The sequence below is a fragment of the Polyodon spathula genome, chromosome 30, assembly GCF_017654505.1.
Source record: "Polyodon spathula isolate WHYD16114869_AA chromosome 30, ASM1765450v1, whole genome shotgun sequence".
NCBI lineage: Eukaryota > Metazoa > Chordata > Actinopteri > Acipenseriformes > Polyodontidae > Polyodon > Polyodon spathula.
In genome coordinates, this window is record NC_054563.1 from 1,203,467 (window position 1) to 1,225,817 (window position 22,351).

Here is a 22,351-nt window from a genome sequence, read left to right on the forward strand (position 1 = left end):
CTGTACCTCAGAGCTTTACCTTAAGCAGTGTGTGATTGATGTGTTTTGCTCCACATCCACAGAGAGGTCCAAAAAGTCTTCATCTTTACTACTGATCTATAAAGAGAAGAAAAATAGGCAGAATCAAGAAGTGGCGTTTAGTGATTATGTAATTCGTCATGATTTTTTATTTTCACACAAATGCACACTTGACAATTGTCATCTTTTTGCCTTGAAACAACCAAAACAACAACAACAAAAAAAACAATCTTTTAAATCTTTTGTCTTGTAAACCTGTCAATTCCTGTGTGCTGGCAGATAGAACTGGTCTATTGTGCTTCACTGGAACTCAGAGAATTGGCAGCGCTTGTCAGTTAAACTTGGATGAAAGCGTTTGTTATTTCTGAAGGCTGAAGGACTCTGGAGTCCTTCAAAACTTTGTTCTCTACCCGACATCACACCAAAATATTATCATTTCATCCCTGGTTTTACAATAGAATATAACAAAATACAATACAACACAATACAAGACAGTTCCTGTGCGATTAAAATAACATCCTTTCAACTAAAATCCGTTTTTTAATTATACTCATATTGAGTTTGGCAGGAAGCTCGTTCTGTCAATCCGTGTTTCTGTCTGCAGCAGCGTAAAGTAAAATGAAGCTTTCTGTCTGTACCCCCCTTGCTCTCAATTTGAGCGAGTCACTCAGGTCACTCGCACACAAGCACTGACCCCTGACCACTAACCTGGCACCCCCATGGTCATGGCAGGCCAAACACATGCATGATGCAATATGGACAGACTTAGTGAGTGATTTAGGTCAAATCTCTGGAACGGAAGCAGGTCATCCCTCCATCTTTCACAAAGCACCATGCAGATGCTTTTCTCAAATCCGAGTTAATCACCTCTTAATGAGGAAGCCAGAATAACCAAGGGGCTTTGAGGGGCTGGGGCTGACGCAGGGTTCCAGTGTGACCTCAGGGTTTTATATCATTCCAACTAGACTGGCCAACCAGTGGTCATTATAGTGACACTGAGCAAATACAAATATAAATAAATAAACAAACTATTTTAATATCCACTATGCCCCATTTTCTGTTCATTAAAGTGCACTTCATGTAGAGCTGGTTAGCTGGTTAGCTCTTTCTCAGCCCTGAATCCTGGCTAATCACTGGTTCAGTGATCATTATCCAACTCTAATGTAATCTTCCTCAAAAGCAAAACAATAAATAAACTGGCTTAAATAAAGAAAACACACCCACTCAGGGATCAGTCAATCCCTGTGTTTCGATCCCACTTCCATTTTTAAATAAATTCTCAACTCCAAATCCCATTCCCTTCTAATCAATTAGCACCACTCTGTTAAAATGAGCTTCTCACAGTGACGACAAATGACTTAAATTCAAGTCCCTGTTTGTCAATTAAAATCGGCTTCAAATGAAAGCCGCTGAACAACGAATGATTACGTCTCCAAAATAACAATTCTAATTCATTCGAAGGGAACCGATTTTAAAAAGGAATTGCAAATGGAATTGATCCCCTCCCTGCACCTGCTATTTGAATAGCCCTTCTCTCTCTCTCCGTGTACAATAAAGACACTGTGCTGACTCACGGTCTCACAGGTCAGACCCCTCCCTGCACCTGCTATTTGAATAACCCTTCTCTCTCCGTGTACAATAAAGACACTGTGCTGACTCACGGTCTCACAGGTCAGACCCCTCCCTGCACCTGCTATTTGAATAGCCCTTCTCTCTCTCTCTCTCTGTGTACAATAAAGACACTGTGCTGACTCACGGTCTCACAGGTCAGACCCCTCCCTGCACCTGCTATTTGAATAGCCCTTCTCTCTCTCTCTCTCTGTGTACAATAAAGACACTGTGCTGACTCACGGTCTCACAGGTCAGACCCCTCCCTGCACCTGCTATTTGAATAGCCCTTCTCTCTCTCTCTCTGTGTACAATAAAGACACTGTGCTGACTCACGGTCTCACAGGTCAGACCCCTCCCTGCACCTGCTATTTGAATAGCCCTTCTCTCTCTCTCTCTGTGTACAATAAAGACACTGTGCTGACTCACGGTCTCACAGGTCAGACCCCTCCCTGCACCTGCTATTTGAATAGCCCTTCTCTCTCTCTCTCTCTGTGTACAATAAAGACACTGTGCTGACTCACGGTCTCACAGGTCAGACCCCTCCCTGCACCTGCTATTTGAATAACCCTTCTCTCTCTCGTGTACAATAAAGACACTGTGCTGACTCACGGTCTCACAGGTCAGACTCCTCCCTGCACCTGCTATTTGAATAGCCCTTCTCTCTCTGTGTACAATAAAGACACTGTGCTGACTCACGGTCTCACAGGTCAGACCCCTCCCTGCACCTGCTATTTGAATAACCCTTCTCTCTCTGTGTACAATAAAGACACTGTGCTGACTCACAGTCTCACAGGTCAGGCACCGGGTCTCGTTGGTGAGGGTCCCCTGGAAGATCTCATGCACCCAGGTGGGGTCGGGCAGGCTGTTGTTATTCTCGCTGTCCAGGTTGCCGTTGGGAAGACGTCCGTTCTGCTTCTCCTGCTGCTTCTCCTCCTGCAGGATGTCTGCGATAGTGTTCAGCAGGTAATTGAGGAACTCGTGGGCATCCTGCTGCATGTAGTTATCAAACAGCTCTGGAGAAGGAATCACAGCAGGGGGCAGGTCAGGGGCAATGCCTATCCTGTCTCCGGGGGTCACCACACCGGCACCACCACTGTCACTGCTCAACTCTCTGGCTGCACTGGTCACTAAAGGATGAAAGTTTTGACATGACATGTACCGCTATGGCCCTGAGTTTTGCATCACCCTATAGGATTAACTAATTTTGCTTCATAAAGGTCAAATGAAACTTGCTGAATAATGTTATGCTAACATATTAAATTACACACCGCTTTGTAGTTTTCCATAGCACTTAAGGAAAAACTGACACAAACGGAAAAATATGACATTTTGAAAGCCTCAACCTCTAAGCTTGTAAAAGTGTCAAACTGAACTATATACTCTAAATGGTGATCGCATTTTTGACAAGACAATATTTTTAAGACGTGTCACCCTTTAGAATATCTTGATACAGTGTACTGTACACCACTGTACCCCGACGCAGGATGTTAAAATAAGTGTCAAAATTAAATACAAAGCAAAGTGTTTTTTTTTTTTTTTTTTTAAATGAATAAATGTAAAAAAAAAAGTTTGATATTTACAGCAAGAGATACAAAAGTCTGAATCACTTAAAATACCCAAGCCTATTGTTAATTGAAAAACATCAACACACTTTTAAGAGTATCACCCCTCTCTCAAGAACACTATTCAAAATCCCAGGTGGAAACAAGGTTACAACCATTAAACCCAAGTTCCCAACGATGAGTCCATAGCACACACAGACAGCCCTTTCTGTGAAGCTCCTAGACAATGCAATTGCAACACAGTGACCAGCGTAACGATCCACAAAGTTCCTATTTCAGACCCGGGGACCCTCACTAAAAAAAGTAAAGAAAATAAAACTAAACCATCGTGTTTATAAAACACATCGATGTTTTAACAGCTCCTCGCGAAACCTGCCAGAAAATGGAAACTACTGTAAGCTTGGAAGCCTGCAAGGCTCAGAGTAGATTCCCGATGACAGATTAGCGCTCCCCCTGGCACTCCAGGCTTGCCACTGCTTTTAATGGAACACATTGCACTCTGGTTTGTTTACATGAAAGGGGTCTAGACAGGGTTTCTGCAAGAGCAAAGAGATGATGAAAAGACAGCTCCACACTAACAGGGGCAACGTTATCCCAGCTGGTAAAACTGCCTTGTTTTCTAGTGAATCATATTAGTGATAGTAATAGGACACCTGTGCCAGTTTCTCAAAGTACATGCAAGTACTGAACAGAATAACTCAATCTATTCAAATCACGAGGCAGACTTTTCCACTGCGAGCCCCACTCACGCGAGGGAGATACAGGGGGGGTGTGCTTCCATAACCACTGGGACATCCTCCTGCGCCGAACAGAAACCACGTATCACGAACGAGTGAGCTTTTAATACTGTGTTTATACCACATATATTTTAAAATAAAAACAGCAATATAATGCGTCATTAAAAAAATAAAAAATAAATAATAATAATATAATTCAGGGATTATTTTATATGGCGGATCTTTACTTTCATTGTCAACAGACTGTGCTTTGACGCAGATTCATTTCCAATACTGTTTATTGCCTCTTCGCAACTGTCTTTTTAGCTAGATCCTGGAGCTCAGTGTGTCAGTTTCAGCAGCTCAGATCCGGACTGGAACGTGAGCAAAGACACATTCGAAACTAGTCCCGGTAAGCATGGTATTGCATATAAGTGGAATAGCAGAACTGTATCCCACGCTAGATACAGCCACACTTAGATTGACTAGGAGGGGCTTACAGAATTTACAAAGCCATTTAAAACTACCTCCTCTTTTAGACAGTTCCGTCACACGTTTGAATGTGCCTGTGTGCGAGTGGAGAGATGCTGAATACAGCTCTATGTGTTCAGTTTAACTGTCCCCTTCTTGTGATGATCTGCATGTACAGAATGTACAGTGTGTACCGCATGTGCTTTAATTATACAAACAGAATTGTTCTGTACAGTTTGGTGCTCCGGTCCAGGCTACCCCGCAGTGATTTATAATTGCAGTGCTTTGAGTGGGCTGCTTGTCTTTGTCTTGAACTTCAGTGTACTGTGGGGAAAAACATGAAGATATGTGCCCTTCAGTTACTCACAGAAAAGACTGTTCTGCTTCTTGCCAGCTTTAAACCGAGTGCTGTGTATAAATCATGCATGTTTGTATCATAGGGAGCAGGTCAAAGTTTGGTTTTAAATTTACACAGACTACCCTCAGAGTTCTGGAGTGGAGTGGAGCAGAGTGCCCTGCAGTGGAACTAGCTCACAGTTCTGAGGTTCTAATGTACGTTTCTTAGTCTTTGATCAGAGGTAGCCACGACCTCTTCAAATCCTATTGCGAGTCCTCACATTTAGATAAAAACCAGACGAAAAGCTGATGACGACGTGTTTAATCTGCTAAGTAGATGTGGTGTAAATGTTTAGAATTCTTTGTCATTGCACTGAGTGCAGATCTACACTGTCAGATACAGTAGAAGTGTAGTTGATGCTAATCGGTTCCAATGGGGATGAGACTTATACTGCTTTGTACTGTATGCATACCAGAAGAGAACATGCAAATCACCCACCCCACCCCTACCATCCCATCGCATCACACCCCATCCACTCCATCCCTACCATCCCATCCACTCCCATCGCATCCCACCCCATCCTATCCACTCCCATCGCATCCCACCACATCCGCTCCCATCACATCACACCCCTTACACTCCCATCCCTACCATCCCATCCACTCCCATCACATCACACCCCTTACACTCCCATTGCATCCTACCCCATCCCTACCATCCCATCCGCTCCCATCCCACCCCACCCTATCCACTCCCATCACAACCCACCCCATCCCTACCATCCTATCCACTCCCACCCCACCCTATCCCAATCCACTCCCATCCCACCCTATCCCAATTCACTCCCATCCCACCCCAATCCAATCCACTCCCATCCACCCTATCACATTCTACCCCATCTCATCCCATCCCAATCCACTCCCATCCACTCCCTTCCACCCCACCCACTCCACTCCCAACCTACCCCAATCCAATCCACTCCCACCCCACCCCACCCAATCCAATCCCTTCCACCCCAATTTAATCCACTCCCTTCCACCCCATCACATTCTACTCCATCTCATCCCATCCCAATCCACCCCCATCCCACCCCAATCCAATCCACTCCCTTCCACCCCACCCAATCCATTCCCTTCCACCCCACCCAATCCTATCCCATCCCATCCCATCCACCCCAGGCCGTTGCCCCTCCTGTGGAAAGCGCAGGCTCACCGTTCTCCTTGCGCAGCCGGGTGATAAACTTCTTGGGGGGGATGACTCCCACCTTCTTCTTCTGCGTGGCAATGCTGTGGAACAGGTCCGAGAGGCAGGTCAGCAGGTTCTCCTTCTTACGCGGCTGGCTCTTGTACCCCAGCACCTTCTCGCGGAACGGACGGCAGAAATAGAGTGCCTGGAGGACAGAGTTGCAGTAGCAGGTATTTCCAAACTGCGGGGAAGCAGAAAAACAAGCAAGAGTGTCAGAACACAGCAAACTCATATCATTAATCAATAGTACAGCTTGCTATCAATACACTGGGGCTAATCAAGCTCATATTAAAACCTGGAATGGTTGAAACTGCTATGCAATAGGAGTCTTATTCCCATCCCTGTAAATCACTAGATAGAGTCAGTGTGCTAACAGTCTACAGGTATTACTGCACTCAGTGTTTCCTCTTCATCTCACTGTCTCTCCTTGCTATGTGGAAAACTGTTTTTGTGACAGAAGGGAATGTGAAAAGTTTAAATAGAACATGTGTGGGAAGAATAAAGTCCTTTAAAAATTCTGATTCCAAAAACCGAATTAACATACTGGGGTAAAGAGAGCATCAAAGCGCCGGCACTGAAAGCTTTTCGTTTCTCTCTTAATCATCTAATTGTAGAGGCCAAGCTGCCCCTTTTTCTACATCACATTGTGTTTCCTGGTAATTACATCCTGAAAACAGCAGACCAAAATATACACATCCCTTTCTACACTCACGTACACCAAATGAACTGTCTTAAAAGAGGTCCAAGCTAATGAAATCATTCCATTATTCTTCCTGCTCGTGCCCTTCCATTCGTTACGTAGGTGTTAAATGCAATGCATCCGGCACCATAATACAGCTATGGCCAAAGGTTTTGCATCCCCCTATAGAACTAATTTTTCTTTATAAAGTTGAATGAAACCTGCTCAATAATGTTACAGTAACATATTGAATTACATTCCGTTATGTAGTTTTCTAAATACATAATGAAAAACCATTTTAAAGCTACAGTGTCCCTTCACACTAAAATATTACTAGGCGTCTACGAATGACACACTGATCAGATCACACCCTTCTACAGCACGGACAATCAAACCCGTACCAGTCGGCTGGCTCCTAGAGGGTTATACTGTACTTACATTGACTAAACCAAAGTAGTGCTCATTGACGGGGAACTGTTCCGGACCAATCTCTTTTTCCAGAGCGGAGGCATTGGTGCCCTGGAAAACAAAAGAGAGGGAGGGAGAGGGGGAGAGAGAGAGAGAGAGAGAGAGAGAGAGAGAGAGAGAGAGAGAGAGAGAGAGAGAGAGAGAGAGAGAGAGGGTTAGTCTTGCTATTGCGGATTACATACATTCCAACACTCAAGCAGAAGATCGACTGTACACCGGATTAAATTTTAAAAACACGATGATAAAGACTTCTCATCAAAACTTGAGCCATTCTCACCACTGTACTGGAGCTGCATATGCTCTTTATACAGTGAAACGCCTGGTTAAGCATGTCTAGAAAACGCAGGGCTTCTGTTATGTACTGTAGACACAACCCTGGAGAAATGCACTGAGGAGTGCCGTCCTACTTGGCTACTGATCCAGGAGATTGTAACAATACAAAATATCACAGGGTTAGAAACAGAGACGTCAGCGATGTGCATAGGAAACACAAACAGCATCTGTAAGCAAAACGAACACCATTTAAAAACATCCAGGACGGAAAGAAGACTCCTGTTGCATAGCGGTTTCACCTATTCCAGGCTTTACTATGAGCTTGATTAGCCACAGCGTATCGGTAACAAGATCAGGTATATCTTATTAAACTCATAGTGAAACCAGGAATGGATCAAACTGCTATGTAATGGGAGTCTTACTACCATCCCTGTTAATGATCCAGTACATTATCTTACCAGCGCTGCACTGCAATGCCTCCCTGCGATTCCAGTACATTATCTTACCAGCGCTGCACTGCAATGCCTCCCTGCGATTCCAGTACATTATCTTACCAGCGCTGCACTGCAATGCCTCCCTGCGATTCCAGTACATTATCTTACCAGCGCTGCACTGCAATGCCTCCCTGCGATTCCAGTACATTATCTTACCAGCGCTGCACTGCAATGCCTCCCTGCGATTCCAGTACATTATCTTACCAGCGCTGCACTGCAATGCCTCCCTGCGATTCCAGTACATTATCTTACCAGCGCTGCACTGCAATGCCTCCCTGCGATTCCAGTACATTATCTTACCAGCGCTGCACTGCAATGCCTCCCTGCGATTCCAGTACATTATCTTACCAGCGCTGCACTGCCTCTCTGTACACGTGTGAAAGTACAGTGCAGTGCACACAGCATCCCTGAACGAGGGTCTCTTTCAGGGATGAACTGCTGCCTGTCTCTCAGTACAAGTCTCTCTGAGCAAGATCATTGCGTCTGAATACAAAGATAAAATGGGGGTCATTTGGATGTGCATGGAGGTTTACAACCTGCACCAATTCGGAAAAAACATGCGCACCAGCGCTCTCATGCACACTCACAAATACTGAAACAAACAAGGGGATTTTTAGATTTTACATTCTTTGCAACTGCACAACAATTTATTTTCTCAGTAAAAAAAGTTAACAAAGTGCAAATATTTTCACGCGACAGTATTTAACAAATGTTTTTAAGGTCTATTTTACACATGCACCGATTCTGAGCACTTGAATCTGTGTCACAGCTGGTGAACTGGATAACTGCACTGAATTTACTCCAAACATCCATCACAGACTACTAACCTCCTACAGCCCTTTGGGAGCGCATTTTGTTGTAACCCATTACACTGCTCATTTCATACCAATATGTGTGTGCTGCTTTCAAAGCTTGTCCTGTCAGTGCGGGTCTGCCCTCTGCTTCACCGCACACTGCAGCATGCAAGCTGTGTGCTTTCTCTCACACACAATCAGGCACGTTTTCGGCTCCCTTATGTCAGCTGGAACACGAAAGCACAGCTGCTAAAACGCTCCAAATGTACTGTAATATTGCCAAGATTTTTGTTTTTCCCCTTGGAAAAAAACTAATTCAGGGTCTGCTGTTTATGTTGGTGTTGTCTTTAGCGGTGACCTTGTGTGAAACCCTCCCTGCCCTGCCCCCCCTCCCCCAACCTCAGAGAACGCACAGGTTACAGTCTGACGTCAGTACAGAGCGATAGCAAGAATGGGAAACATGGGAGTTTCTGTGAATCTAAAAGATCACTGTGTATTATAATGTATTATAATTCCAAACATGACAGCAAGTGAAGCAGCAACAACAAACCAGCTGATTGCCCCAGTGAGTTCAAATTGGAAAGCATACTGTATAATTGTGCAAATAGATGCATCTATTAGAAACTCACCTACAGTACAGGGCTTAAATACGGTCCTTGATCAATTTTACCAACAAAGATTACCATGCTGTTGTAAAGTTAATGCACACTGATAAAAATCTCAGACCTTGTGTCTTGTATTTGAATTTCAACCACACAGGCGATTACAGCAGTTTAGCACAAATCTTTCCTAAGATAAGGGTAGGAAGTCCTTGATCAGTGCAAATCGAAGTGTGTCAAATAATAACCAAGCACAAATGCAATACATTTTGCAGTATGGCAGTGCATGTGACCAATGTAATCTCTGTGCTGGGTCAAGACTTAAGCACTAGGAAATTGACTCCAAGAACTCAGCACAGTGGAGCCACAAAAGGCTATGGCTTTTCATACCATATGCAATGAAGTTACCAGGACTACTAACCTACTGATGCATGTGAATTGCACCTCAGCCAGCTGTGCGCAGGACAGAGAAAGAACAAAGTGCAGCAGACAGGAAAATAACATCTTCCAAACTTCGCTGGAAGACTGGCTGGATCACTTTAACGAGGATGCACAGCTATGAGCTCAGAACAGCAGAGTGAAGGCACGCCACTGTGATCCCATATTACTGTCAGAACAGCCCCTGCTATGAACAGAGCGCTGCTTTAAATCCAAGCGCACGCTCTCTGTGTGAAGACAAAGCAGTGGTGGGGCTGAGTGTTCGGTTTCTCTGGTCAGAAACTATTAGGGAATCCAGGTAAGCAGACAAACAAAAACCTCAAGAGAAAATCAGCACAGAGAAACGAGAGCTGGACAAACAGAAAAAGATAAGCATGCCAATCTGTCTGGAATCTACAAGGAAACACGCCTTTCACTCACAAATCTTAAGAGCCAAGCTTTCATCATACTATACACCACAAGAACGGGCCAAGTGAGAAAAACTTGTCAACTAGGAAAATTAGTCATTCTCCAATTTAATGGATGACTTTAATAGGCCACACATGCAATTAATTTAAAATAGTAAGAGAAAAGAAACACACACCCACAAATGGTTAAATGCACGAGACTTTCTAGGTTATTTAAGATGCCTAATTAAAGCACAAAGTGGTCTAACATTTTCACACGTGAGTGCGATTGTTTCTACATCACTGATTACTGACAGGAAATTGAAATTCTCACACCCTGAGGTTTTCGTGCAGGCAGGTATATAAAGAATATAAAATGACACATCTTGGTGTTCTTATAAATGAGCACATGACTTTAACAAAAAAATAACTTCAAAAAAAACCACATTTGAAGTAGTAGTTTTGGACATAAAATAAATATTTTCCATTGACCATTTTTTCTCCCATTGCTTTTTATGAGGGGAAAAATGGCCCCCCTTATACCACAAGATCATCATGCAGCAAAGGTAACACACCATCTAGCCTCCTATGAGGTCATCATTCAACAAAGAAAACACACCATCTCCTAGTCTCACATGAGGTCATCATGCAACAAAGGCAACACCATCTCCTAGCCTCACATGAGGTCATCATGCAACAAAGGCAACACCATCTCCTAGCCTCATATGAGGTCATCACGCAACAAAGGCAACACCATCTCCTAGCCTCATATGAGGTCATCATGCTTTTGTATTTTCCACATGTCCCCATATAAAAAGTAAAAATGATTGTTTAATCTGTTCCCATATGAGGTTGCCATGCATAAATGGGTTAAAAGGTCAGGATGCCTGATGGAAATCAGTTTGGCCGGCTGGCGATACAGTGAGATCATATTTCCATAAAGTGGGAGGGCAGCAACTGAAGCAGCTTTGCACCGTCTCCCTGAACAGAGGGGACACTACAGTCCTCAAGTGCCTATCCCTGTGTTCTCGTGAGAGATGACCAGTGCCCTCCTAGCTAACAGCTATGGGCTGGGTTCAGGAATACACAGAGACAGCAGGTCAATCCTTGAAAGGAGTGGCCTTGAACTCTGGTAGTGGAATTCTGGACTGACTTTAGAAAGAGCCCAGTCCTGAAGCGTGCAACAGTCATGCTCAGTCTCCCCAATTCCGTTCTGTGGAACTGGCCATCGTCTTGCCCACGAGACAGCTTAGACCTCCAAGATGTAGGGCTCTCTCTGGCTGCTGGCAATAAACATGTTCAAGCTATCTTTTATGTTAATGCTTGTTAGAGTACTTGCCGAGTACTTTCTCAATGTCTTATATTATTACTACCACTACATATTCTACTCCACTGTTTTATTTACATACAAACGTTGTGTTTTGGGTTCGGCAGGCGGATTGCGTAACCTGTCCTTGTTAGAAGTTCCAGTCTGATGATAATTGGGAAGCTTTCCCTTACAGTACTCTGGGCTTGGGGCATCATTGTAAGCGAAAAAGTGTTCATCGAAACTTCAGCATGCACAAGTAAGGCACATGGTGTGCTGAAACGAACACAGAGGAGTGCAGATTGTCATGCAAATGTAGCTCTCTCTGTACCAGTCTATGCCCACTGTGCATTCATCACGGACCGGAAGACAGCAGAACTCCAGCACACCTGATGTGACCTTTTTGCCAGTCATTTTCCGTTGTTACAAACACCCTGCAAAGTTTACAGGAACCCCAGATGTTACCTTTGCTGTGTGCCATGTCGCCCGGTGATACACTAAACACACAGACGACTCTTTTCACATTTATAAATCACACACCTCAGGAGCCTTCGCAGCGCCAGAAGAAAGCATGGAAACCTCCATCTCCTGGAGTTCCAGAGTGGAAAAAAAGTCATTCCCTCATTTATTTACCTATAAAGTGCAATAAAATTTAAAATAACTACTGGAAAAAAATACTGCGATATGGACAACAACGAACGGAAGAGGAAAAAACCAGGTTTCTCAAACCATTGCTCTTTGAGACAACGCTGAAGACAACATGCATTTGAAACATAACAGCAAAAAAGGACTACTGTAGTTGCAGGAAGGAAGGAGCAGACCGTTCCTGAAAACAGTTTTATAAATTTCGTTCCATCTGTTTGCCTTAATGCAAAAGGCACTATTGTCATCAGACCATTCCTCACTGCACCCTCTCTTTACAGGGCCTGCTATATCCACTAGGCTGGCTAGGACACTGCAGGAACCAGCAAATAAACAAAACAAGTCAAACCACAAAACATTCATGCCTGGTTTCACACACCTGATTAGCACTAAACTTAAAAGAACTATGAGAAACCAAGCGGAGCAGACACATTCTGCTTGCAGTGTCTTCTTCAGTGCCAGGATTTCGTTTCTGATAGTTTTTCCTTAGATTCCTGAGAGCGCATTTTGAAGTTACAGGTGACAGCACTAACTTTTGATTACCGAATGCTAGCTAATGTTAAAGGCAGTCCAGGATTGTTCTTAATCAGTGGGGGCCTTTGTGCCACGCCAGCCCGAAAGAGTTCATCTCCAGCCTAAACACTTGTGCCTGCTTTAGTAGATTCTATTTGTAACAGGTGCAAAATAATGTATTTATTTGCTTGCAAGGTCGTGTAAATTAAAAAGCTAGCCTTCATTTTAAAACTCTATATCTGTAAACCGAAATATGCACCTGTTGAAATGCGCAGAAGTGGGAGGTGTAACCGCTGACCGTGTGCATTTGATTTGATTTGATTGTATTGGGGGGCGGGCGACAATTAATGACATATTAAATTAATACATTTACTGAGTGCTGTATACCAACACAAATTGAAGAGATGTATAATAAGCCAGTGGAAAAGACCGAGGCAGACTATGCTCGTTAACGTTATCCCAATGTCTGTGTGTAATTCTACAACCGCTGTTAGTACTGTACAGCCCTGCGCTGCACACACACACACTCCATGCAGATGGGCTCCATATGTCTTAATATTATAATGGCTAATTATATCCGCGAGGTGTGTAATCGGTTTCTTTGACGTGACCTTTAGTAAACCGCTACCGGTGTTCTGCAAAGCTGTCTGAACACTCCAGTCTTTGCAGGTTTGGATTCTGCAAAATAAGTGTTTTCAACAGGTTTTGAAATGACACCGGTGTGTGTTATTTATTTGCCAAATCGTTTTTTTTTTTCTTTGCTTGGGCTGTTTTTAACTGTCACGAAACAGAATTAGGCCTGAAAATATCCAGGCAACTGTGGGTTGAAATTAAAGAAGCGAGCCTGTGTGACTCGGAGCACTAAGAGAGCAAGGAAGCACGCAGGGGACGGAGGGTGCGTGAGAAAAAAGACCTTTCGTGCACTGTTTGTTTCTCAGTACCACCGGATAAAAGCAAAATGAAGCAACTGGCTACTGCGTTTACCTATCAATACACACACACACGCACACATTATATATATATATAGAGAGAGAGAGATAGATAGATAGGTATTAGCACAGAATGCTTACCATGGTACAAATGGAGGCGATTTTAGAAACTGTCATTAGAATTTCCATCCGCCTAGCGCCATCTTCCAAGCAATCACTGGGAGTAAAGGGATGAAAGTCTAGTGTTAATCAACACGGAGCCCAGGAGCAGACAGCGTGAGTATCGGGTGCTAAAGCCGCTACCAAACACAGCCTCGCCTTCCACTTCTACTGGTGCGGCTCAGCTCCGTCGCACCGTGTACAAACCATATGCAACTGGATGGCGAAGGAAAGTTTTTTTTTTTGTTTCTGCGTCCACAGCGATTAAACGATTCCACACACGAGTAAAAAAAAAAAAAAACCAGTTCGCTGAGAAACGCCAACTGCAGGGAGCAATACTGGACTACACTTCTCTTCCTGAGTCAACGACGATTACGTGGAGTAGGCGCTTCCTCCCGGGGTCCTAGACAGAGCCGGTTCAAGTACGCACATACAAGTCGACTGTTCATCACAGAAGCATGGCATTGCTAGAGCTGCTTCCAAATCCGAGCCAAACGCCATCACTTTAACTACAGCTGTTATTAATGTTTATTTACCAGTAAATATGGAAGACTTTCTAACACAACTGAAGTAGTTAAGCCGTTATATCATTGTAATTAACTGAATGGATCATTGGAGGGGTGATGGTGGGGAATACAACATTTTACAAAGAGCGATTCTATGATGCTGCTGCTGCTAATAATAATAATAATAATAATAATAATAATAATAATAATAATAATAATAATAATAATAATAATAAAATAATGTAAACTACACTGAACCACGCATTTCCCATTGCTTGCAATGCAAACTATAATGGCCATGCTGTTGCTTGCTGTGCTGCATAGATTATATGATGACTGCATTCATTATTCATAACAGTAATACTCACACCAGACCTATAGAATGTTATTTCTATACTAGCCCTGATACAAGTTTCCCCAGTCACTTTGCAGTTTTCCCATGTTTCTTCCCCCCCGTGGTTATGCTATGCATTTAATACCCATGGCTTGCCAGGTTTTTAAATATGCTTTACTCTACCTCTCTGGTCTTTGCAATGCTTTCAGTACTTGTCTTTGCTCTCACAGTGGTGAAATGGAAGCAGTCTGTTACATTTCTTTTTGTAAAGTCGTTGTTGTTATTAATGGTTAATACAATGTAAATTGAATAAAGTACCCCTGTAAACACAGCCAGCTGACAGCAGAGTTCCATTTCCACACTCTGACGTCATGCAGTTGCGGTGTAACCCAGCTAATTCAAACCGCGTGTTCTCAGGTTAGCTGCACAGAGTATTAAAACAAACCCCACTGCTAATCTTAACACAGACCTATTAAAAGAATACGTTATTCCCCTCCGAATATCTGCTAACCCGTGTATCTGTTCTTAATCACCATTTATTTATCCATCATTTGATTTATTTAATGCATCCTGCACTCATCACGGGTATCTGACATAATGTCACCAGCATATTTAAACTTTCACAGATGGGAATAAGACTCCTATTGCATAGCGGATTCACCCAGTCCAGGGTTTAATACGCTTAGGCATAGTGGTTATAGGTAACAAGCTCACGTGTGTATTATTAAACTCGTAGTAAAACCAGGAATGGACCGAACTGCTATACAATGGGAGTCTTATTTCCATCCCTGATTGTCTCTGAGCAAAGAGCATGATTAATGGCCTTTACTGGAGTCAATACGAATATACATACAGCACACACACACAGGGTGATTAGAAAGTAAGTTTACCACATCAACGATATATATGTCCCTGATGACATGTCACGACAACTGTGTGAAACTTAGAAACTTCACATAATAAAGTTGCAATATAAAACCCAAATCTCTATCGCGTGTGCCTGAGGCATGTAAAATGAATAAACTACAATGTTACAAGCCGTGGATGTATCTGTACTGCGCCACAGACGATACGACAGAAAGACGGGCTTCACACGCTCTCTCACGTTTTACTCGGCTTGGAAACAACGCAACAAGTCACATGGAACACGTGATCCGTTTCTTCAGGGTCCTTCACACTTTAAATCATAAATAACGCGCATACACACTACTGTTTAAAGAAAACATCGGAGAATGTACTAGAGGTAAATCGATTAAAAGCGAATATATATATATATTTGTTTTGTTTGTTTTTTCAATCAGGCACGACCTTAGTCTTCTTAGCTGACATGTAAGGCGGAGCTGTGGGTCCTGAGCGCTCTCTTTCCGCCAGACCCGCCATCTTGCAAGCGAGCAGGGGTAGGCTGAGCGCTTCTTCCATGTTGAAAATACTCAATAAAAAGCAGTTTTATTGCTTTACAGGCCTGCAGAGTTTAGCAAGGAGAGGTTTAAGTTCGCGATATGCGTGTTTAAAATGTTGGAGCAGGTCGGACGGGCGTGAATGGTGTGTTTTTGCCGGCCTGTGGTCGATGCTGAGGTTGCAGCATGGTCGCGCTGGCGGGCCCTGGGTCGAGTCTTGGTTCATGTGAAGAGAGATCTAATAATACTTCATAACGTTTTAACATTGCCAAACACAGTATAACATGTAGTTGTTAAGACATTGTGATGCCGTTTTAGTCACACGGATTTGCCTGCAGAAGGCAGTAAGTTTAGGAAAAGCGTGAGTTATCATGCAGCGTGTCTGCACCGGACTTCTGTATTCGTGTCGGTCAAGCAGCATCGTGTAGCTGCTGTAGTTTGAACTAAAGCATGCTAATCTGAACATGCAGCTTTAACACAAGCTCTGATTTTATATATATATATTAATTATATAATGTGTGTGTGTGTGTGCTTTTAGATGATCTGTGTGGAACACACAAGTGAAAGCAAATTTATTAATCGGTGCGATCAATGTAGTGCGGGGGAAAAGCACCACACGGTAATAATCCTTTGTAATGTAAAGTCGAACTTTTGTGTTAAGTATACACCACATGCCTGACACTGAAGGCTCGCTGTGTACCATTGTTCCACATCTGTTGCTACATTTCACGTCTCGTACTCGACTGGTGTGATCAAGAGCCTGGTTATGTGGTAATCTTGTGGCTTGCAGTCTCGCTATCGCTTGTTAACGCGTCGGTTTGGTTCTCTTCAGCAGTAAAGAACTACGTGCTCAATAATAATGATGGGTGGAGTAAAGTACAGTGTGTTTCTAGTAGTGGTTTATAAAGCATATGCAAACCTTGACATGTTTCCTACCATTTTGTCTTGCAGTAAACAGGCAAAATGACGAACACCAGGGGTAAGAGGAGGGGGACGAGGTACATGTTCTCCAGGCCCTTCCGCAAGCATGGTAAGGACCTTACTTTGAGTTGGAGTTGCACGACAGGAATGAAAGCGACGCAGGTTGCTGGGGCTTGATGAGGATTGTCGCCTGTGATTGGCTGTTTTGGCTAAACCAACTGAATTTTTCGGACATTGAAATCCGCACAGGCCTAAGTTATACAGACGTATAGATCCAGCAAGTATAATACATTGTTCTAAATGAAGGCAGCTAATCTGAAAATAGCATGGACAGAATTGTTCTAAAGTGTATTAATTGTCCATTGGCTTCAGTGTTCTTGCAGCCTTTACCATATGCATGCATGCATACAGAAATGTCTTCCAATCTGATATTATGGTGTTTGATTAAAATGATGGCCATAAGATTGTAATAGATATTGATTCAATACATTTTTACAGGGCCCGTTCCACTGTCCACTTACATGCGCATCTACAAGAAAGGAGATATTGTTGATATTAAGGTAGGTTGTCTGTATACTAGCTGTGCCATGTGGTTTCTGTAGGTGTATTATGGCTTAATTTCTTTATGTTCTTGGGGGAAGAAGATTACTTTGGACTAAATCAACTCCATTTGTACGTGCTTAAACTGCTGATGTGTCTGTTTGTGTGTTAGACTGAGCTAGGGCTTGTGGTGATTGTCTTGACAGTACCCTGATTTCGGAGTGCTCACTAGCATTCTTCAGTTGTAGATCCAGACACAAGGCTTTAATGCGTTGTGCTACACTGAAGATAGAGCTGACATTTGAGTTTGTAATGTGGACTCTGGTTGCAGTTTATTGAAACTTGATTTGTTTGGTTTCAGGGTATGGGAACTATTCAAAAGGGCATGCCCCACAAGTGCTACCATGGCAAGACTGGTAGGATTTACAACGTCACCCAGCATGCTGTAGGCATCATTGTCAACAAGCAGATTAAGTGAGTATGCATTTGCACCTGTACATGCTCATCTCATGTAGTGTGCATATTGTGTTTTTAAAGTCTTTCTTACTGGAGTAATTGCATATCTCTACACAAGGGAGCAATGCATTGTAGTTTTGCTATAGATATTTAATATCTCTTTGTAGCATGAGATATTATAGTAGTAATAGTAAGTAGTAATTCTAAACTGGAGGTCTTGTTGTAAAAAGCTTATACTAGATTTCTATGATATATCAAAGTATGGGAGGTGATGCAGTTGGTGCATGCAAGTACCTGGCCTTGTAGGTAAGATGTGTTTATAAAGCTAGCTTCTCTTGGAAATCCGCTCAAGCCAGTCCCCCCTTTTCACTTTGCCAGTTGGACAACTTTCATGTCCTCTTTGGTCATTCAAGGGGGGTATAACAAAAATCCTTTTAAAACCCAAGCAAATTCTTTAATTTAGCTTGGATCCTGTCAAAGGAGACACAAGTGTTTGAGCAGCTGCTGGAGAGCCGTAGCAATTAAAATCTTTCCTGCTCTACTGGTGCTTCAGCCTGCCCCGAGGTCAAGTCATACACTTACAAAATACTTGGGCATTAAACGTGAAGCGTTATGAATATTCCCATCATGGTGCTACTGGTTATAAACTTCCTGGAAGCTTTGAAGAACGAGCTCTTAAGTGCTATTCAATTCACACAGCTGCCTGTGTAGAATGAATTCTCATTATGTTAAAATTTGTACATCTAAATATAAAGTTATACTTGTTTTTGCAGAGGCAAGATCCTTGCCAAGAGAATCAATGTGCGTATCGAGCACATCAAGCACTCGAAGAGCAGAGACAGCTTCCTGCAGCGCGTGAAGGCCAACGAGAAGAAGAAGATCGAGGCGAAGAACAACGGCACCTGGGTTGACCTGAAACGCCAGGTATAAACTAAGCACTCTTAAAATGACTAGAGGCTGCAATGCAGTGTTGAATACACAGTGATTCAGGTAGTAGCTGCTACTGCTGTACAATTGCAGGGTGTTCAGAGCAGTATTCCTATAGATGTTGCTTCCTACGATTGCTTCAGAGCAGCACAGTTCACCAGCAATGAGAGCAAAGCCATTCTGGACTCTAAACTGTGTGGACCTGTTGAGGTTTAAGGCACTTTCAGGCTGAGTGTACTGTGCTGCTTGGGTTAGATTAGCACCTCTCCAGACTTCATCTGTGTGAAATAGTGCTGTCCTTTCGGTTCATGAGAAGCTTCCGAGCCTGGGAAGTTCTAGCAAATTACTTAAATTCAATCCAGTACTTGAGTTATCCCTTTCAGAAACATTGGTCATGAATGATTGGCAAATGGTGCGTCTTATTTTAGAAAAGAGGGAACAAATGCCTGAAACAAAAACAAGTGTTGCTAGCTACCAGTATGTTTGGGAATTTGTTTTAATGTATCCTCAAACGTCAATGGCTTTCATAGATTTGATACTCTATTAGATTAACTGATGTAAAATTTCCATTTCAAGCCAACCAAATGTCTCTCTAGGTGTTGAGACGAAGTTTAAAGAAATTCTGTTCACGTATGCGAATTCTGATTCTTTGGCCGTGTTTAAGAAAAGTGTTAAGGACGCTAGAAATCTCCCTCGGTAAACTCTTTTCTGTGTGCATTTCAGAAATATCCCAGCATGTGTAGATGTGTGAATTGCTTTTGATAAGAGGAGGCGGTGTTCGTGCTCCTAAGCCTTTCTTTTCTCTTGCAGCCTGCAGCTCCAAGAGAGGCTCACTTCGTCAGCACCAAGGGCAATGTCCCTCAGCTTCTGGAGCCCATCCCATACGAGTTCATGGCGTAAAGCACTGTCAGACCAGAATAAAGTCCTGTTTTCAACAAACATCTGTCTGTTGCTAACTTATTCCTAGATCTCCACAATTTGAGTTAAACTGGAATTTGCAGACTTGTTTCAGGAGTATGAAGAAAGTGTTGCTAGGCAATCGCAGCAGTGCTGTATGTACTAACTCGTTAGTTTGGATTATAATGGTTTTGTAGTGTTTTAGAACAGCTTTCTAGCTGCTGGAGCCCAGTGATCTACCTCCTTTGATTGTCTTATTTGCTAATGTGACATTAAAGGCATTTGCAGTTGAGAGCAAACCGGCATTAATGGTAGTTCTGTGTGGGTGTCCTGGAATGAGTGTTAGCTAAGTGTAATTTGGAGTTCAAGTGCCTTCTCCTGGTGTGTTTTCAGTTGTGATCGTTCTTTTTAGGGTGTTTTACAGTATCCCTGTGTCAGTGAGCTATATGGAGGAATCCAACTACTCCTATGCAATGCTTGCATTCATTGCAGCTTTACTATTCTAAGGGGAATCCCTAGATTATGAAGTTGTTTATTGTCTGTGCTAGGTTAAGACTATAGTTCTTTCAAACATGTATTGTAAAGAACAGCACCTATCGATTTGCTGCGTTGAACTGATAGTCGTGTTACAATACAGTATATAAACATTGTATAATCTGATGTCTAGTTTAAACTGACCTCACTTTTATTGCAGTAATTTGATGTTGATCTTTGCATTGGCTCTTGTAAAATGTCTAGAAGAATAGATCATTAAGATACATGATAGTTAAGAATACCTGTGTGGAATGGTAAATGCACAGCCTTTACAACAACCACCAAAGTGTTTTTGTCCTGCTTCTGAAGTAGAGATCATGCTTTAAACTCGTATTTTAAGTAGACTGGATTTGACTTCAGTTATGCAGCATCCTGGGCATGTGCACAGGCACTGCACACTAGCGGATGAGCTTTCCATGCACTCCGCATGAGGCTGCAAAACAAGGAGAATGAGAGGGATGCAACCAGAGTTGGGTCAATTCAATTTCAAAATCAATTTCCAGTTCCTTTAAAAGAATTGGAATGTATGTTGGAGACATTAACTGTGTTCAACTACTTTTGTTCTGAAGCCAAATCAGTGGACCAAGAGTGACTTGTTACCACTTTGAAAATACACTAATTGCAAGTTTGGTCAGTGATGTGTTAGAATTGATTACAAGGGAGTGGGTATTGACAAAAAAGGAATGGAAGTCCTGGAAGTGAACCTGAATGTGATGTGCAGTGAGGCTGGGTACAGGTAAACCGGTCTTCACTGTTTTCTGCAGATACCAGCCACTAAACCCCCCAATCCTGTGAGTGAACTGCAGGGGGTGGGAGGGTGTATGTCAGTCACTGTCCAATGGTCTTCTGTAATCGGGCCTTTTGACCTATCACATAGGAAGCAACTATCATTTTATAATGAAGTGGAGGGACCTGTTTTCTAACACCAGTAAGACCTTTATTTGAAATGTTTTTGTAATTCTACATTTCAAGAGGCTTGGGAGAAGATGAGGTTCAGTAAGTTGGTGTAGAGTGGAGGGTGGTGGGGTAGATTAACAGGAAAGGTAGCTTTGTCAGAGCAGTAAACGCAAAGGCAGTGCTTCGCTGGAGGCCAATTCAACTTCCATTATTGGCACTAAGATGAGGGCTTTTAGAAATGCAGCTTGAAACCAAAATCATCAAGAAAATGAATTCTTCCAAAGGCATCAGGTGTGTGTGAAGAGCTGCAGATGAAAATGGAATCGCACTGGAGTGCCTGCGGCACCAAGACAATTTTCAGGTAATCCTGCAGTACAGATAGTTGCATGGCAAATCTGCCCAGTCCAAGATCTTTATGGTCACCAAGAAATTATTGTAAAAACATTTCAAGCTGCTTTTTATTTCCTGTGGTTGCATGGTAACAATGGCCAGATCTACTGGAGCTGTTGCACATTTTGCAAGTGGTTTCCAAAGTAGTTGGAAAGCTCTATAAACAGTTGTACATGCACCTTCATTTGTGCCCAGATTGTTATTCTCAATAATTTATACATTCAAGTATTCGTCTCCCAGAATGCTCTCGGTCACTTATGCTAAATACCAAGTTTTATAATAATTGTAAAGGCAGTTTTTCATGATAAGGAAACATGTAAAGCACAACATACGTATATACATGCGGCCGTTTCTTAGATACTGCAGGGTTAGACACACTAGGCCTGCTGCACCCAGTCCAGGGTTTCAGAACTCGCCTGAAATGACCAGGAGCCCTGAGCAATCAGAGCCCTGTTAAATGAACTGGTCCTCCCCTCTAGCTGCACGAACAACCCCTGTTAGTAAACCTACAGACCCAGAGGAGACTTACTCATACTGTGAGAAGTGCAATCACCGCAGAAGAGATCTAGCAGACGCCTGATTGCTGGCACCTGTTCATTTCACTAATATACCTACACACTTGGTGTCTTTAAATCTATTACACAACCAGACTTTTTCAGATATCGCAAATATCTATCTATCTATCTAAAGTGATTGGAGATTATTACATCCTCCATAGTTTGCAGAGTCCTATGGCTTCTTTGACCCCAGTGCCTCTCGTTATGTCTGCTTTCCTCCTTCCATGGCTGCAGCATGTTCCAAGTCAACGCTACAGGGAGGCATGCGCTTTGGAACTGCAGTGCAGGGTTCGCACGGACCCCTTTCACAAGAGCATTGCTTCTAATGGGATTTAATACGTCCCAATAATAAAAG

At 42.9% G+C, this 22,351-nt stretch overlaps 2 protein-coding genes and 1 non-coding gene across 4 annotated transcripts in view; 2 read left to right on the forward strand and 1 right to left on the reverse strand.

Annotated features, from left to right (window-relative positions):
- Window positions 1–14,012, reverse strand: part of usp12a (ubiquitin specific peptidase 12a) — a 21,650-nt gene extending 7,638 nt beyond the window's left edge. Inside the window, exons 1-5 of one of the 2 annotated variants that reach the window (XM_041233236.1) lie at window positions 13,623–14,012; window positions 7,078–7,158; window positions 5,928–6,141; window positions 2,413–2,642; window positions 20–96 (exon numbers count right to left, since the gene is read on the reverse strand). In XM_041233236.1, coding sequence (XP_041089170.1) covers window positions 20–96; window positions 2,413–2,642; window positions 5,928–6,141; window positions 7,078–7,158; window positions 13,623–13,670 — 650 coding nt within the window. In that variant the 5' untranslated portion in view covers window positions 13,671–14,012. Of the gene's footprint in view, window positions 1–19; window positions 97–2,412; window positions 2,643–5,927; window positions 6,142–7,077; window positions 7,159–7,384; window positions 7,476–13,622 lie in introns of those variants that run through there. The other variant, XM_041233235.1, reaches the window with a different exon arrangement.
- A 1,788-nt stretch (window positions 14,013–15,800) lies between these two features.
- rpl21 (ribosomal protein L21) lies at window positions 15,801–19,660 on the forward strand. The gene is made up of 6 exons (XM_041233284.1): window positions 15,801–15,877; window positions 16,829–16,907; window positions 17,297–17,358; window positions 17,700–17,812; window positions 18,568–18,718; window positions 19,532–19,660. Exons 2-6 carry the CDS (start codon window positions 16,841–16,843, stop codon window positions 19,619–19,621), a joined length of 483 nt encoding a protein of 160 aa, XP_041089218.1. The 5' UTR covers window positions 15,801–15,877; window positions 16,829–16,840; the 3' UTR covers window positions 19,622–19,660.
- Window positions 18,151–18,283, forward strand: LOC121302957. The gene has a single exon (XR_005947742.1). It is a non-coding gene; the product is annotated as a small nucleolar RNA SNORA27 (small nucleolar RNA).
- Window positions 19,661–22,351: the final 2,691 nt, after the last annotated feature.